We start from the raw sequence: 16,388 nt of genomic DNA, 5'->3' as shown, positions 1-16,388 counted from the left end.
GGAAGTCCTGGTCTATTATTGTAGTTTGGTGGCTATACTGTGCCATCATAATACAAAGAACAGTGATGAGAATTACCGGATCACCAGAAAAGCCAATGGGATTTTTTAAACAATTTTTGATTTTAGAATAAAATTGTCACCGCTGACAGTTGAAATTTGTTATAATTTGCACACAAGAAGCAACATATCTTTCCGGCTAGTTTTTAAAAACGAGAAAGGCAAATAGGCTACCTTTTTGCAGTGAAAACAATCCATGGGTAATAATTTGCGCAGACCAATATTATATGACCTTTACAACAGGAGTAAAACGTCAAATGGTCGTCAAGGGTTTTCAAAACAAGCGTGCAAGGGTGTGCCATTTCCGAATGAATTTTGTCGACAACCAAGCCCATGTCATATTACAATGAATCTTTACTTTTTCATTTTATTTTAGCGTCACCAGCAAAGTGTAAAAAAGTTAAGTACTGTACGAAAAAGCGTGGACACGCCCTACTCATGAAATTGAACGCAGCACAAACATTGTGGTAAGTTAATTTACGTTCGTTGTGGAGTTATGTTTCATTTCGAAAAAAGAATGTTCATGCGCTTACATGACGTCTGACCATCGAAAGCAGCAGTATCATTTCACAGTTTTGGGATGATTTTATCAAGTATGTGAGAAACTTATCTGCTTTGCCTACACCATTTAAAAAACCGTGTCGAGTAAGTTTTATAAATTGATTGGTTGAAGAAACCTGTATGTAGCCTAAAAATAACTCGTATCGTATGCTAAAATCAGCCAGGTTGATAACAACATATAACGCTTTTCATTATATGCATTAAACCTACTATCATTAAAAAATAACTTTTTGTGGTTAAAGTTGCAGCTGCGCTTGCTGGACAGACTGAACTGCCTCACTGACTGATGCTTGGCAAAACATTAAAATCTACTTTTCCAAAAGTTTACTTACATCCGGTTTGCATTCACCTTTTTTGACATCTGAAACATGATTGAAGTGCTATAAAGTAACCCTGAATTCCACGACACTGTTATGGGTGTTTGCCATGGTTGCGTCTCTAAACAGAGCTAAGAAGATCTTGTTTGATCAGACTGTCCGAGCACGCCGTGACGTCTTGCGTACACTAAGCTCGTTTTCTTCCACAAACAGCATGCTACTACTAAGGAAAACCCCAGCAATCAACCCATGGTAGGGTGCACTTTATTACTTACTTGCATTCGCATTTACCACACGGTTTACTTTGTTCTTTTTTGAGATATTCTTGCCCCTAAACTTTAAGCAAAAACTAGATACTTCTCTCATTATCTCACTTTCTGTTTGTTAAAACTTCAACAATTGGAAACTTCACTCTGTCAATCTCGGTGACCGGGCCTGCGTCAGTGATTCAAAGCCTCTACAAGTATGCGAAACTGCCAGGATTAAGCTCTGCAAGAAGCTTTCCCAGTCCGAAGATAAAAATTCAATCAATCAAATCAAATGTGTTACGGGCACGGTAGTTCTCTCCCTTAATCCGCCGCAAGATTTTGTGATGAATGTTTTTAAGCTTATGATGAAAGCTCTTCTCCAAAGCTACGTCAATACAACACGATGGACTTAACTTTACTAAAAATGAACGTTTTATAAATAAATTTCAGAAATATATCTTTGCATTTACTTTTAAAAGGCATTAGCTGGCGTTTTTCAATCTTTGTTTAGCCTAGGACTAGTTATTAAAGAAATAATAACTGGTCCTAACCATAATATTAAAGAAATAATAAAAATAATAAATTAAAGAAATAATTTCTCTATGGTTCAACAAAGCAAACTCTCTACCAAAGCTTTAAACTAGTTATTAAATCTGACAATATTGAGCCATGACCTATTAGAACACGGCCAAATATGCTGCTATTTGAGGAAATTTTTAAGAGTCTGAATTGTTACAATCCTAGCTATGACAAACCTGTCATCGTCCCATTTCCAAAAGTAAGTAAATAAGCAATATTTGCAACTAGACATATTTTTGGCTTGTTTAACCGGAGATTAGGTATGTACGTTGAGCACAGTTTACACAATAATAATATAATATGTAAGCCTTTCCAACTGCACCCTGGAGGTAGGCTAGTATCATTTGGTGTGTCGCTTTTGGTGCAATTGAATGTTCCATTTAAAATATCAAGGATTTTTATGGATTCTATGTTGTAAGCTGTTCATTTGATGTGCCAATTTAAATTTTAGTTCGTTTTGTTTTTCGCCAAGTTTAGTTTTGCAAGTAAAATATTACTCTTGCCAAAAGATACTGCTATACAAAAAACCTAACGACTGATGAGACTACCGCCAGGATGCAGTTGGAAAGTCTTACATTTTTTACATTATTATTGCATAAATTGTGCTTAACATACATATCTAATCTCCGGAAAAAATATGTCTAGATGCAAATATTTCTTATTTTACATACTTCTTTAAGTGGGAAAATGACAGGTTTGTCATGGCTGTGATTGCAACGATTAAGACTCTTAGAAATTTTCCCAAATAGCAACATACTGTATTTGACCGTGTTCTAGTAGGCCGTGATTGAGCCCAACTTGTAGAATAGATGGTAGCCTACTTGCTGTCATATTTGATCACATGACTAGCAGAGTGATTATAGAAAACCTTCTGTATTGCATCGATATCACAAGTGATTACATTGATTTCTGGTTAAAATTTACAATGTTTGTTGTAGAAAATTCTTTAGAAGCAAGCGATGGTGATCAAATCAGCAAATATTTGCTTGAAACGTTAACAAATAAAAGAACGAGAATATGTGATTTGTTTCAGTGGTAGTTTGAGCATTTTTACGACAAGTTGCGTATTTTAAACGTGCAAAACATGCACAGCGTGATTATTGATCTCTTTTATACTGTCAACGCCTGTAGACGTTAAATCAATGTAAAGAGAAAATTGTTGGCAGGGGGTTATAAAGCATTTCTTGCCATAATGACAACATTATGAGGCATTTAAGAAGTCCGCCCCGATAGCTTAATTGGTTGGTTTTTGAATCCATATCCTCGGACTGACAAAGCCTTGTTAGTTCAGTGGTTCCCAACCTTTTTTATTATGTGGACCCTTGTAGTCGATATTCAAATCTAAATCCCCCTCCCCCGACAAATTTAGTTTGTTAAAAACTCGTTTACAGTCATATTTTAATCTAAGTCTTTGAAAAGAAACTAATCTCTCACTACTAGCCTAATAAGTTCTTTACCCTCTAATATTCCTTCTCATACTAATATATTTAATGATAAACTTTGCCAAAAAGTTCCATTATCTATTAAAAGCTTCAAGATCAAGCGGCGCTGGTTCAACTCTCCAGGTGTGCGCTGGAGCAACGCACGTTAAGGACTGCTCTCCATTCAGTGGCACCCAATAGATGGAATACTTCGGGAGTAACAACACTTCAACAATTGGAAACTTCACTCTGTCAATCTCGGCAGCCGGCTCTGCGTCAAAAACCTCTACTAGTATGCAAAACTACCAGGAATAACCTATCAAGGCTTTGTCAGTCCCAGGATAAAGATTTACAACCAACCAAGAAGCGCTCTTGAGAAAAATGTTGCTAGGTTTTAATTTTTGACCATATTTGAACCGAGCCTCTAACTAACACCTTGAAAAAGGAGTACGGTATTAATTAAAACAACATTCTTTTTCAAATTATTAAAAAATTTGTTACCACCGGTAGCAAAGTATGTTTTGCCGTTTAATTAGGTGCACTAATGCAAAACGACAAGTCACATCCATTCGGCTTGGACAAAAAATATTTTTTTATGAACACGCTGATATTTAGCATTTTCCAATTGGAAACACTGAGTTGAATAGTCGATTGAAAGAATGACGATCAGTCAGTGACCCAACTCCGCTTCGGAATGCACACACCAAAGCTAAGAGATCTTTTATAAGCTTATCATTCCCATGTTAAAGGACATAAAAGTGATGTAACAGGGAATCAGGTTTTAGGACTTCCAAACGTTCGAGTATCAACCGTTTTGTTGCGGCATTTGTGCGCTTGTTCCAAAGAGTGAATCTTGCCACAAACATTAAGTGGAGACGGGTTTGATTACAAAATCATCAAATGCATTTTAGAGTAAAAAGATTTGAGGTTAACAAAAGCACAAAAAATTTTCAAACTTTGTAGACAGTGCAATTACGTAGGTCTACTACAGTCAGGCCTGGATTAACCATTGTGCTAGGGTGAGCTAAAGCACAAGGGCCCCGCAGACAGAGGGCCCCACTTTTCCTAAAAATGAAATAAATAAAATAACAAATTTTTCTTGAAAAATATTTTCAAGAAAAAAAGTTAAGAAAAGTGGGGCTCCTCTGTCTAAAAAGAGTAACACATTTATCAATATATCTCCCCCTTCACGTAAAATAAAAATATGGTTCTTGTATTTTTTCTTGTATGATGGTCACTAACTGTTCTGGAGAAAGATTATTCTCTAAGCTGAAAAGAATCAAAAACGTACTTCGGTCTACAATGAAAACGATTACGTGTTGCTTACAATGATTCTTTTAGAATATTGCACAACTTGCCTCGTTATGTCAGTGCCCGTGAATATCAAGTAATGTATAATATAACAACGTTTGATGCTTTATTGAGTAAAAACATGTTTTTGTTTATCAACCGTTGCATTCACTCCTCAAATCGCTTTATATCAGACTTGATGTCATCTGATTGTTTTTATCGTTCTGAATACTTTCAATTCTTCCAACGCTCATTGTATGTAAATTTGTAACAGTAGATAGCCCATTTAGTGAGCTTTTAAACCGACGGCATCCAAAGTGGCTCTCTGTGACCTTTGCAGTTTGTGTATTATTTTGTTGTGGATATGGAGAACTTTGTCTGACGCAAATAAATAATAAAAAAAATAATAATGACACAAGAGCGGTTGGCTCATCTGAGCCTTCTCAGCATAGAGTGTGATAAACTGCGACTTCTCAATTTTGATGCTATCCTTACAGACTTTGCAGCAAAGAAAGCCAAAAAAAAAGTCGTTCGACTGAATTTCATGTTAGTTTTCTAAATCCTATTGGTAGTTAGTAGTGAATGAAAAAGCAGTTTAGAATAGAAATTCAGAATAACCTTTCATTGCAATTTGCAGTGTAGTGTGCAGTACTAACAGTGGTTCTTTGCTACAATGTTTTCCCTTGCACGGTTTCGTTGATTTAATGTGTGTGATTTTGCATCCATTATAACGTAAACATTGTTGACTTAATTTGCACATGCTTATTTGAACATCGATCACGTGCTATTTCAAAGTTATCTAACTCACCTAAGCAAGGCTCGGTTTCGTCTGCAAGCGAAACCGGCTTACTTCCATTTCGCTCCACGTAAGCTGGTAAAGGCCCCCATAAAACTCGTTAGCACAGGGGCCCCATTTGATCTTAATCCGGGCCTGACTACAGTACATAGCCTACAGTTGTTGCGCCAAGACAGACAACCGAATGTTGACATATAATCACTGGGCCGACCCAACTATGAAGTAAACTTTTGATTTGAAAAAACCGCAAGTTTGGTTCAATGACATTCCTCAACTTCGAAATGGATCGAAAGATTAGTCGTAGGCTAACAACTACACGAGGTTGCTTTCACTTTCAGTTTTCAGGTAAGTGTAATTTCGTTTCGTTTTATCTGTTTCAGCTTTCGTTACAGTTCAAGACGTCAACTAGAAAAGAAAAACACACAAAAATTTCCGAACGCCCTCAAGCTCTTGAAGTAGGTGGCTTTGGGTTGTGTTCTGTGTACAGCTAGTGATTGTCCATAGGGTTTAAAATATCGAACCGACATTTATGAAGTAAAATTCGTTTCAACTAAAAACAAATTCGTTTCGTACAAGCTTACCCAAATACTGAGAGATGTGATATTCCTCATAAGACAGTATATTTTTTGTTCATTGCTTGACGTCTGATGATAAAAGGTTAACGCAATAAAGACGTACTTTTGTTGAGAGTGAAACTGAAACAACTACAGAAAAACAGACAGCAAGATCTGTCATTTTTACATTGATTCAACGCCTGAAGACGTGGAAAAGAACGTCTAACAGAATGGAAAAATGACAGATTTTTCTGTCTTCATCATTGAATCACGTCTTGTAAGAAAACAGAAATATCACAAATATGACGCGAATTTTCAGTGAAGTCATTCTGCAGAACATTACACCTTCAAAACTTTTATTCGTGATTGTTGAATTTGTCGAACGGAAATTAGTTCACGACTTTTTGACAATAAACAACGCAAAATAAACGCAATCTTAAAATCGTCAATCAAACTTTGATGCTGTGGTAAAAACGGGAATGCAAAATTAACAACAACATTAAGTGAGAATTGTAAGAAAGATTAAGTTGCATTCAATAAATTATTCAAGTTCAGTTGCGTTGCCGCTTTGCAGTCAATTGGCATTTCAGGCTTGTTTTAAACTGTCCCCAAACAGGAAAATCCACCTTTTTGCGTAGATTGAACGTATACAAACGTTGAATCAAAGAAAAAATGGCAGATGTTTCTGCCTGGGCTGGCAGGTTCAGCACAGGCAAATGCAACGTTAGACTTGCGTTAAATTCACGTATAAAAAAGGCTAACTTTTCACAAAACACTAAATCTACAAGAATAAATCTTCAGTAACAAAGCCAAGTTGGCGTTGCAAGCGCGTGTTTCTTACGTTGACGTGATGTTCGTACAGTTAGAAGGGACGAGGTTTGATCGCTTGAAAAGATAGTTAAAAATAATAGGCGTGATGTGCGAAAATGAACAACACAATTAGATGTTTGTAATTATACAAGGCTAGCCGTAAGATTGGCATTCTCCCAGATAGCAAATCGGTCCTGCAAACGTTGAATCGATGTAAAGCAGAACTGATTTGCTGGTAGGGATACATTATCAGGGTCATGGTTGAACAGAAATGCAAAATTTTGCGTTTCTCATTTGCCTTACATTGAAATTAAACACAAAATGTAGTCATGAGTTGGAAATCGTAAGCGGCTTGTGATTGTTTTTAACACTATGGATCCTATCCACCTACAGAAGCTGCCCAGATGTCACATCACATATGGCAGCTTTTGCGAACAGAGGACAAAAATAAAGAGTTTTCAAGTCGAAAAGGTTGAATTTATCTGAACCATTCAAAAAAGCGAATGAAAAAATGCTGATCGTCGTCATCAGGAAGCGCCTTGATTGGCCAAAATAAAAATGCGCTTTACTTGATCAGCAAATATGTTAGGAAGAGTTCCACACGGAGCGCAGAGTAGCAACAAGTGTGCTATCTGGATTCGAATTAGCAGAAAAAAGCTTTGGATAATTTATCAATAAAGGTGTCTTTGCTCAAATTTTGCATTGATGAAGCGGTTAACAACAGCATACATGAAACAAATGCCTACATAGCTGTTTTCAACAGAAACGTCACGATGACGTTTACAATACGTCACGATGACATAAACATCACGATTCAAGGAAAAGGAAACGATTAAGATAGATTGACTGAGAGGATTTGTGTGTAGCCATGTCTTTCGAATGCAAATAAGACATTTTAGAAAGAATTCGAGTGGTTTTAACCACGACCCAGCCAGAAAATCAGTTCTTTTTACATTGATTCAACGTTGAGTTAACGTGAAAATGAACTGAATTTCTGGCCCTTGAAAGACATGTCTTGGTGTTCAAAGGACTTGATATCAAACCATAAACACAAGGAGTTTGTCCCAAAGTGAAGCACAGCACAGGTTGCGCCGTAGACGTGTTTTGCGTCATACATGCGGTAAAGAATTTATCAGGTATGTACCGAGGTTGCTTTTTCAGACAAAACCTTGCTTTTGCGCAAAATTAACGTTTGATAAGAACAAAATTCCAAAAGGAGATATACGGATATTCGCACATAGGAATAACGGCTCCGCCGTAGCTTTCTTCACACCTATTTGTGCTCAACCGCGCTAAAGCTTGGCCTGCATTCATACGAATCGAAGTGAAAATCACCGCTCTGCGAAGCTCTCCTTTCGCGTTCGTGGATCGGCCACTGGCTCGGAAAGAACACGGTATTTCCGCGGGAAACCAGTGCTCAAATGTTGGTGGTGATCTTACTGACGACACGTTCTCTCTCATTGTCGAGCGGACTTGGCATTCGCTTTCCTCTGTTTCGCTTTTGGAACTTGTTCCCTTCTTTCTCGAAGACTTCGCCCGATCGAAGCGCCGATACCAAGTCGTCGAATTCGCCGCCATTGTCGTCGCTCTTTCGCGATCCGTTCGCTTGCTTCTTTTTCCTGAGCCGTGCATTCTCCCTCTGCAAAGAGAATAGTCGAGATTGTCACATTTTCTCATCTTTTACAGACCCTCCCCGGCTCTTGTCAGTCCGACAGGCAGTGGCACAAGGGAAATGTGACTTTTAGACACTCTTAAGTGAGTTGTTGGCAACAATTTGCAAATTGTGACAAATCAGGCTGCTTCTTTGGTTAGCCATGTCCCCAGCTAACAAAATCCGTCTTTTTCACATTATATCTAGATTATTTATCAAAGGCAAAAACGACCTCAAGAATAATCTGATACAACAGCTTTTGATTGCGGACGTACAGAGGAATAGAAGTCAATAGCGACAACCTCCAGATAACTTTAGGATCACTTTTCCACGGTCTAGTGCTTTCGCTGTGACGACCAGAATCACGTGAGTTCTCTCACCTCTTGTTCGTTTTTCTTTCGTTTCTCTTCTTCTATCTTTTTCTTCCTCATGGCGATGTTGTCCTTCCTTGCGGTGGCAAATGCGTCCAAGAAATCAGTGAAGAGCCCGAAGAAAGCGTCGGGTTGCATCTTATAAGGATCCTCGCCGAACATCTCCGCAATTTTACCAAACTAAAAACAAAGTGAAATATACGTTGGGTAAATGTAAATCGAACGTAAAAAGAACATGGGATGTGCATTGTGCAGTGGTGGTAAAAGGCAGCGTTTTGAAGTAAACCACAACTTACTCGTTTTTTCGATTCCACAATGAGTTCTTCAAGCTCAGTGAACGCGAAGGTAGCCACTGTGACGAAGTCGGTCATAACCGGAACAAACTGGTCCCCAGGTTCACACTGGCCGGAGAGTACCCTGCCTTGCTGCACGTCTACTTCGGTCTTGAGGTTTTTGAGGCCAACGCGAAGAGAAGCGACTTCCTTCTCCATCTCACCAAGGCTGCAAATGCAACGTTTTTATAACGTTGAACAGACGTCGACAAGGTTTGGATTGGTTCATGAAAGTGACTGGTACTCTCTCACTCGAAAACTAAGCAAGAATAAATTTGATAAAACGCAAATAAAAAAAATACAATCGGTGAAAATGATGCTTTGGAACGGCGCATGAGTTTCCAACGGATTGAGACAGAAAAAAGTAAGCAAAGAAACATAAAAGTGTGTCTTTAAAATGCATCCAAGTTTCGCTCTACTAAAAAGAAACACATATTACTTTGCACGCACCTTTCAAATCTTGTGATAAATACATTGTTATGTCAAATCAAACAACCTTTTACCTAACCCTTGCTGCCTCCTCGACGTGTTTGAGGTCCTCATTCAGATTGATCATATCTGGGCTGTTTTTCTCCAACATTTCAACGAGAAAATGCAGTAAAGTTATGCTCCTGTAAGTGACAACAGTTTCAATCAAATGTTTCAACAACCACGTTTTGTTGGCACAAGAAATAAAAAAAATACCCCAAAAATATAAAATATTCTAAAAATTACAAATCTGCGTTTGTTTTGCAAAATAAAAAATGTTAGATTCTTTTTCAGCAAAAACAACATTAACGGTTCTCATGATACCTATTGGTACTTGATTTTGTGTCCCACATCTTGCTCAGACTTTGGAGCTTGAAACCGTAAGCGTTGCCACGCTGGCCTTTGTTCATGTAGTTGCCAAACGCCAGAATCATTTCCAACACTCGGCGCAGTCTCTTGCTGTTTTGAATTTCTTTTGACGCTTTTAAAATAGCTGAAAAATAACGGTAATTCAACATTCCTCAAGTTTGCTTCATTGAAAGCAAAACAAAGTTGCTATTTTCTACACAGTTGTAACACAGAAAGGTGTCAGGACAGATACACCAATACAATCATGAAACAAATTACACTTTTCTGCATAGCTTCAACCAGTAATCAACTAAAGGGGTTTAAACTTGTGACAAACAAATTCAGCAGGCACCTTCAACTTTCGGTCGAATCTCGGAAACTCTTTCGTGGAATTTCTTCTTGTAGAAAACAGCTTGAAGTCTTTGCTCGTAATGATTGATGCTACAATGCAACGCAGCCAGTTATATCAGCAAGTAAACGACAATATGTTGAAAAAACATAAAAATTCTAAAAGGTGATCAAAAAGCCTAGTGAAGATCTGCGATTACAAGTATCACTACAAGTTAAAGGAATAACATTATTGTCCACGTTGCACCGACCGGCTAAGGAATATGTCCGGAAAGGAAATACAGTAGAATTCGCCTATAACGGCACCTCTAGGGGATTTGCAAAAACTGACGTTATAGCCGAATTGACGTTATAGACGAACTACTGCAAACTATTTCCAAAACTGTCTTTTGATTAAAGAAAGAGGTGTTGAAGAAAGAGATTGTTTGCAATGATGACCTCGGAATTTCATATTATTTTGCAAGCTCTGATACGCTTGTAGCCTTACCGCTGTTGAATCGGCTAACAATTTCATATTTTTTCCAAAGAGGGAAATGTCTTCGTTTGTTTGGCATTTTGCTTCAGAGATCTCTTTCGACAACTGTAGGCTACTGTGTAACACTGCGGCTTCTAGTTTATACAGTACTGCACGTACAACTGTTGCTTTGAGAAATAGCTTTTCACGCGGGAAAAAAAAGTTAATTCAGTTCATTAGTTTATACATTACTGCATGTACAACTGTTACTTTGAGTTGGTTAAAGGTCAGCTGTAGAGCTGCTTTTTACACGTGATAGTTTTTCACGCGGGAAAAAAGTTAATTCAGTTAATTAAAGTCCCTGCTGCGAACGACGTAGTAAAACAAAGGGAAGACATTTTGCAAGCAGCAGCGCTAACAGGATTAAAAGACTGACCCTTCGTGGTGAAGGTGATGGCTTAAAGTGACGTTATAAACGAACAAAAGACGTCTGGGGACCAATAAAGGGTGCTGTTACATGCGAATTGACGTTATAGGCGATGCTGTTGTAGCCGAACTACAATGTACGTAAAAGATAGGAATTCTGCCGGGACCGAGCGAAATGTGACGTAATAGGCGAATTGACGTTACAAACGAAGCCGTTATAGGCGAATTCTACTGTACTTTTCTTTTGAGGACAGGGATTAGGTTAGTCTTGATAGAGGAAGCCAGACATCTAAAGCAGGTAATTTATGCTTGATGAATTGAGAAGAAATTCCATCAGGTATCGTTTCTTTGACGGATTGAAGTGACAACAGACAAGGACAGACAACAGATGTGCGCTTTTGGTAGGCGCCGAAACGGCGTTTTTCATACATCGAGTATACATTTACTAGATGGCGTATACAATCCATTCAGTAATGTAAGCTTCCACGGGAAATTTTTCCTTAGGCTCATGTCTGGTGGTGACGACTTCAAGTTAACAGAAGAACGCCACCATCTTTGTGCCTAACTTTAAAGCATGAGTTTGAGTGTCTTAGCAAGAAAGCAGCACGCTCATAGTGGGCGTCGAACCTCTGTCCATCCGAGCGTTGATCAGATTCAGCCTGCTCGACCACGCAGTCGACAATGTAAAGAAAAAAGAGCTGAGACAACTGATCTTGTAAGTCAGCTGGTGAAATCGGTCGTTTTTACATACGCCTTCAGTCTTCGAAATTAGCCTCGGTAATCGGCGATTGCCGACGCAGATGCATGAATGGTGCATTAGCGTCGGCAATAAAAATGCCGAGGCCACACGAGCGGTTGTAAGGTCAGAACTCCATCAGGGTTAAACATTCCTCCCAGTCGTTATGCCACTGCCATAGACTTGATTCTTAGTCAACACCCTGATGGAGCTCTGAGAAAGAGGCGTGTGGATGGGTATCAAAGCACGAAAGCCGCAAAACGTGGACGCTTCATTGCGGACGGCGAAGACAGTGTAGATTTACAGCCAAGCGATGAGCCTCTTGATGTGTCTGATTCCAGTGATGACGCGACAACCTCATCCTCCGATACAGCATCTGATGATTCTGACAACTAGTTCTTTATCAAACAGACCTCTGTGCCGAAATTATGTTAACTAGTGTATACGTAAATCGAGGCAATCTTCTCGCAGGGAGTTATTAATTTGTTACTGGTACCTGGTTGAGCAATTAACGTTATTTTATGATAATTTAACGTCGCTAGATGTCGAATTAATGTAAAACAAACGTAAATTTCTTATTAGGCATTGTTGTTACGCAATTTAACCTGCCGAGAAAATTAAATCGATTTGTGCTGACTCGAACGTTGAATCAACCCAAAATTAACTTACTCCTCCCCCCCGTTGCTCGCTTTATCGCTATTTTTGGTATTATTTCATCACAACAAATTAAACAATGCGGTCGTGATAGACTATTCTAGTATATTTTTCGCTTCTCGTTTTAAATGTTTTGGTACAACCTTTTCATAATAAATGTTCACAGCAATTGCGGCTTCGGCAACGTTTTTACCGAAGTAAAAATATGCTAATTTCGAAGACTGCGCCTTTAGATGTTAAATCAATGTAAAATAACCATTTATGTTAGCCGAGAAGGGCAAGGTCACGACACCACAGCGACGCCAGAGTGCAAACATTTCCGAGGCAGAAACACCAACTGCATCATAAAGCACAACAATATCGACTTATATATTTAAAACAAAACAAAAAAGACGTTTCCAAACGTCAAAACAACATCAGAAAATGACTTACGTGCTCATCTCGTAAAGGAACTTATCAGCTTTTGCAAATTTAGCCACGTCACGCCAATGTTCCTTGAACATGTCGCTCTCTTCCTTGGTGGGGATATACTTGATCATTTGCTCGAGCATATCTTTCGGCAGATCTTCACTCTGTACGAGATGTTCAATTGAATATGATGATCGGAAGGAGAATATACTGACGATGCGAGACGTATTCACTGGTTGACGTAAAACACGTTCAACTGTGGGTGTAGAATCGTAAGGCGTGCGTAAAACTTTGCGTCAGTTTGCAGTATACGATCTGAGAACGTCAGCCAAGGCTCAGCATCGGACATAAGATGCTGGAGGTATAGGTACGATCCACGACAGGGTATCGCCTAGCATTTGAAGCTAGGGCTCTGTTTTCTGACCAAGACAAATCTTTGTGGCACAATTAATTTAGTTGAATTCGTCTCTTTTGGTTTAATGTGTTCTTTTGAGAAATACTATACGAAAATTGCATAAAACTAGGTATAGAATTTTTTTCAGACTAAAAATCATATAAACACCTGGTCACAGCTGAGGACGGCTCTCTTGATCTCCTCATCAGTTAACTTGATCTTTGAGAGCAAGATGGTGCAGTTCTGTGCACGTCTTCCGTCAATCAAAGATAACTCTTTCACTTTCTTCACCGACACATCTTCTTGTGAACCATATTTCTAAAAAAAGCGGTAAAAATTCAAAAACAGGGAACGAGGAAGTATAAACTGTGGTAACGTCTCAAAGTTAAACACTTGCTTTGTTTGCTGCTAACGTCAAGCGAATTAAACCAGCAATTTGTTAATAAGAAAGCCATGAAAGAGCCACTCAGCACTTCAGGATCGAAAGCCCTGCAGAGCGTACCTCACTGCAGTCAAGTTGCGTCTTATTACAATGTTAATAAAACGTAATTCTACAAATGTTATAACAACTATATACAAACAAGCAAGGAAACTTTCAGTAAACCTAAAAGCAATGTTATTTGTAGTTTATTAGATTAAAAAAACACTACAAAAAGCTTGTCAAACCACATCCGTTACACTTTACAGGAAACATCTCGTCGTCTGAATAAAAAAAACAAAAAAACTTAAAATTGAATTAAAGTAGAAAGCTTGGTTTTTTATATGTTTCCAAAACCATAAATTTTTTTCAGTTTTCCAGCCAGCAAAACAATCCTTTTTGCAAGGATTAAACATCTCCGGACGTTTAATCAATATCAAAAAGGACAAATTTGGAGGTTGGGGTGGGCTATTTCTTTTATTCATATCGACCGAGTGTTTCCTCACCATCTAGTTTGCAATATACACTAAAACAACAAAATATTAAGATCTTCATCTTCACATACAGTAGTATAATTTAACACATCATCGAGAAATGATCGTAATTTCCCGTAGTTTTACAGATATGTTGGTTAATTATCGTGAACATTCAATGGTCAAATGATACAAGCAACTTTTGTAGCTGCAAAATTATCATTCATACGTGATGATGATTATCGTTGATCAGACGTTAGACAAATTATTAACATTAGGGTCTATATTTAATTTTTTCATGTACAATTGCATGATGATTCAAGATTGCAGTTGATTTTGTGTAGGCACTGTGTGTGAAACGGGAGCAAAAATGAACACAACTGTCTTCAAGCCTCAGTCAAGTGACGCAGGACTGACGTAAAAGAAACAGCAGAAGATTTTTTCTCACCTTGTTTTGCAACGACAGTGTTGGAGCCTCCTGTCGTTATAAGAAAAACATGCAAAATAGCAACAGGTGGAGGTTAGTGCGGCAGCGATTACGAGAAAAGCCATCGCAAAAGCGCTTTACCCAAGCAGCAAAGCAATCCTTTTTTACGTTAATTCAATGCTTGTCGAAGCTGGCTAGGTCGCTTTGAGAACAATCACACAACAAAACCGGTCATTTTTACATTGATTCAACGTCACGTTGAATCAATGTAAAAATGACAGATTTTGCTGTCTAGGATCACACAACAAAAGCCACGGCAAAGTTCAACTAACTATTTCTACGATCAAAATTAACTTTACAACCAGCTCGATTCGTCACTCTGATGTAACATCAACATTAACGTTGAATAAATGTCCAGTGACGGAAGTTGTGCGATTGGCTGTCAACCATTAGCAGATAAATATCGGTCTGGCTTGCAACAGGTGAGAAGTTTAAAATTGAAAAGTGCAAGAAATTCAAACATTCAATGACATAAGTTGGTCATCACGGTTGGGAGGGAGAGCCTTGGGGGGTCCAATCATTTTCAGTGATTCTCTCCTGACCCCAAGCGTGATGTGACAAATTCGCAATACCAGGGAAGTTTACTCGAACCCAATCCTTTTTAAATTGATTTAAAGTCTTCAGACGTTAAGTCAACGTAAACAGTAACGGATTTGATGAAAGAGCCAAGTTGGTGAAGCCAAATTCAACCGCTGCAATCTACCTTTCTGCACATACAGCGTCACACTAATTCAATCAGTTGAATTAACGTTCTGAATGCAATTGAGATGCAATTACCATCACTAGCTGATGCATAATCACACGAGGTTTGCAACATGCAAAAGCGTTTGTTCTACAATGAAATATATCAGGAATATCATTGTTCGCCCAATTAAATAGCATCAGTTGCTGTTGAAGCTTTTGCCATACAAGCTATTCGTGATTGACATGCTTCAATGGCGACGTCGAAGGGAAAACCCCTCACGCGCTGAGCGTTAATTGCAGCAATCAAGGTCGGACTTGTAAAAACAACGAGTTTCAAACAGCACACATCATGAACCTGTTGTCGTTGGTAGGCGGAAAACGTGTTGTCGAAGTCTGGAAGGTCGATGAATTTAAAAGCCTGAAAAAAAAAACAGATTTTTTTGTTCAGTGTTGCTTATTGTATTGAACCAGTACAATTTCGAATTGAAAATTTGTAAATTTTAGCATAAGTTAGAGTTGAAACTGATCAAACAATGCGAATCTAGCACGGTGGATTATAACTTTCCGACTATTCCCAGCTCGCACAATCCGTCGTTTTTGCATTGCATGTGAACAATGAACCAATGTAAAAGGTTGGCTTTTGCTACCTGGGTTAGGCTAGCTTTTTAGGTATGATCGATTCTATGAGCACCTTGATCAAATCTAAGCTCAACAGAATTGCGAAAAAGACTCGAAGAACGTATCAAAAACTAGTTCAAGCAAATCCGGTCAACAGAGGTTCCATTGATGTAAAGCTTTTAAAATCATTGCGCCAATGAGAAAAGCATTACTTATAAGGTAGCATGGTAGCCATGAAGGTAGCTGACTTAAAATTTTTGTGAAGAACAAAATGATCAAAATAAGTACTTTGAGAAATATTTTAAACCAATTTTCGCTATCATTATCATGTAGATTAGTAAAAAAGTACATTATCCTTGTGCACGAAAAAACACATTCAACTATACCCAGACAACAAAATCCGTCGTTTTTACATTGATGCAACGTCTGCAGACGTTGCATCAATTTAAAAATGACGAATTTTGCTGTTCGGGTATGCGCTTATT

General features: G+C 38.3%; 1 protein-coding gene across 1 annotated transcript in view; it reads right to left on the bottom strand.

The window, feature by feature from the left end:
• Positions 1-5,420: 5,420 nt before the first annotated feature.
• LOC145780743 (disheveled-associated activator of morphogenesis 2-like) overlaps positions 5,421-16,388 on the bottom strand; it is a 34,924-nt gene continuing 23,956 nt past the window's right edge. Inside the window, exons 15-24 of the mRNA XM_082592371.1 lie at positions 15,641-15,703; positions 14,563-14,592; positions 13,392-13,541; positions 12,854-12,993; positions 10,156-10,244; positions 9,780-9,948; positions 9,491-9,598; positions 8,952-9,156; positions 8,665-8,835; positions 5,421-8,272 (exon numbers count right to left, since the gene is read on the bottom strand). Of these exons, the coding sequence (XP_082448497.1) occupies positions 8,051-8,272; positions 8,665-8,835; positions 8,952-9,156; positions 9,491-9,598; positions 9,780-9,948; positions 10,156-10,244; positions 12,854-12,993; positions 13,392-13,541; positions 14,563-14,592; positions 15,641-15,703 (1,347 nt within the window). The 3' untranslated portion in view covers positions 5,421-8,050. The remainder of the gene's footprint in view (positions 8,273-8,664; positions 8,836-8,951; positions 9,157-9,490; positions 9,599-9,779; positions 9,949-10,155; positions 10,245-12,853; positions 12,994-13,391; positions 13,542-14,562; positions 14,593-15,640; positions 15,704-16,388) is intronic.

This window comes from Aplidium turbinatum, chromosome 12 (assembly GCF_918807975.1).
Source record: "Aplidium turbinatum chromosome 12, kaAplTurb1.1, whole genome shotgun sequence".
NCBI lineage: Eukaryota > Metazoa > Chordata > Ascidiacea > Aplousobranchia > Polyclinidae > Aplidium > Aplidium turbinatum.
This window is presented reverse-complemented; position numbering and strand designations above follow the sequence as displayed.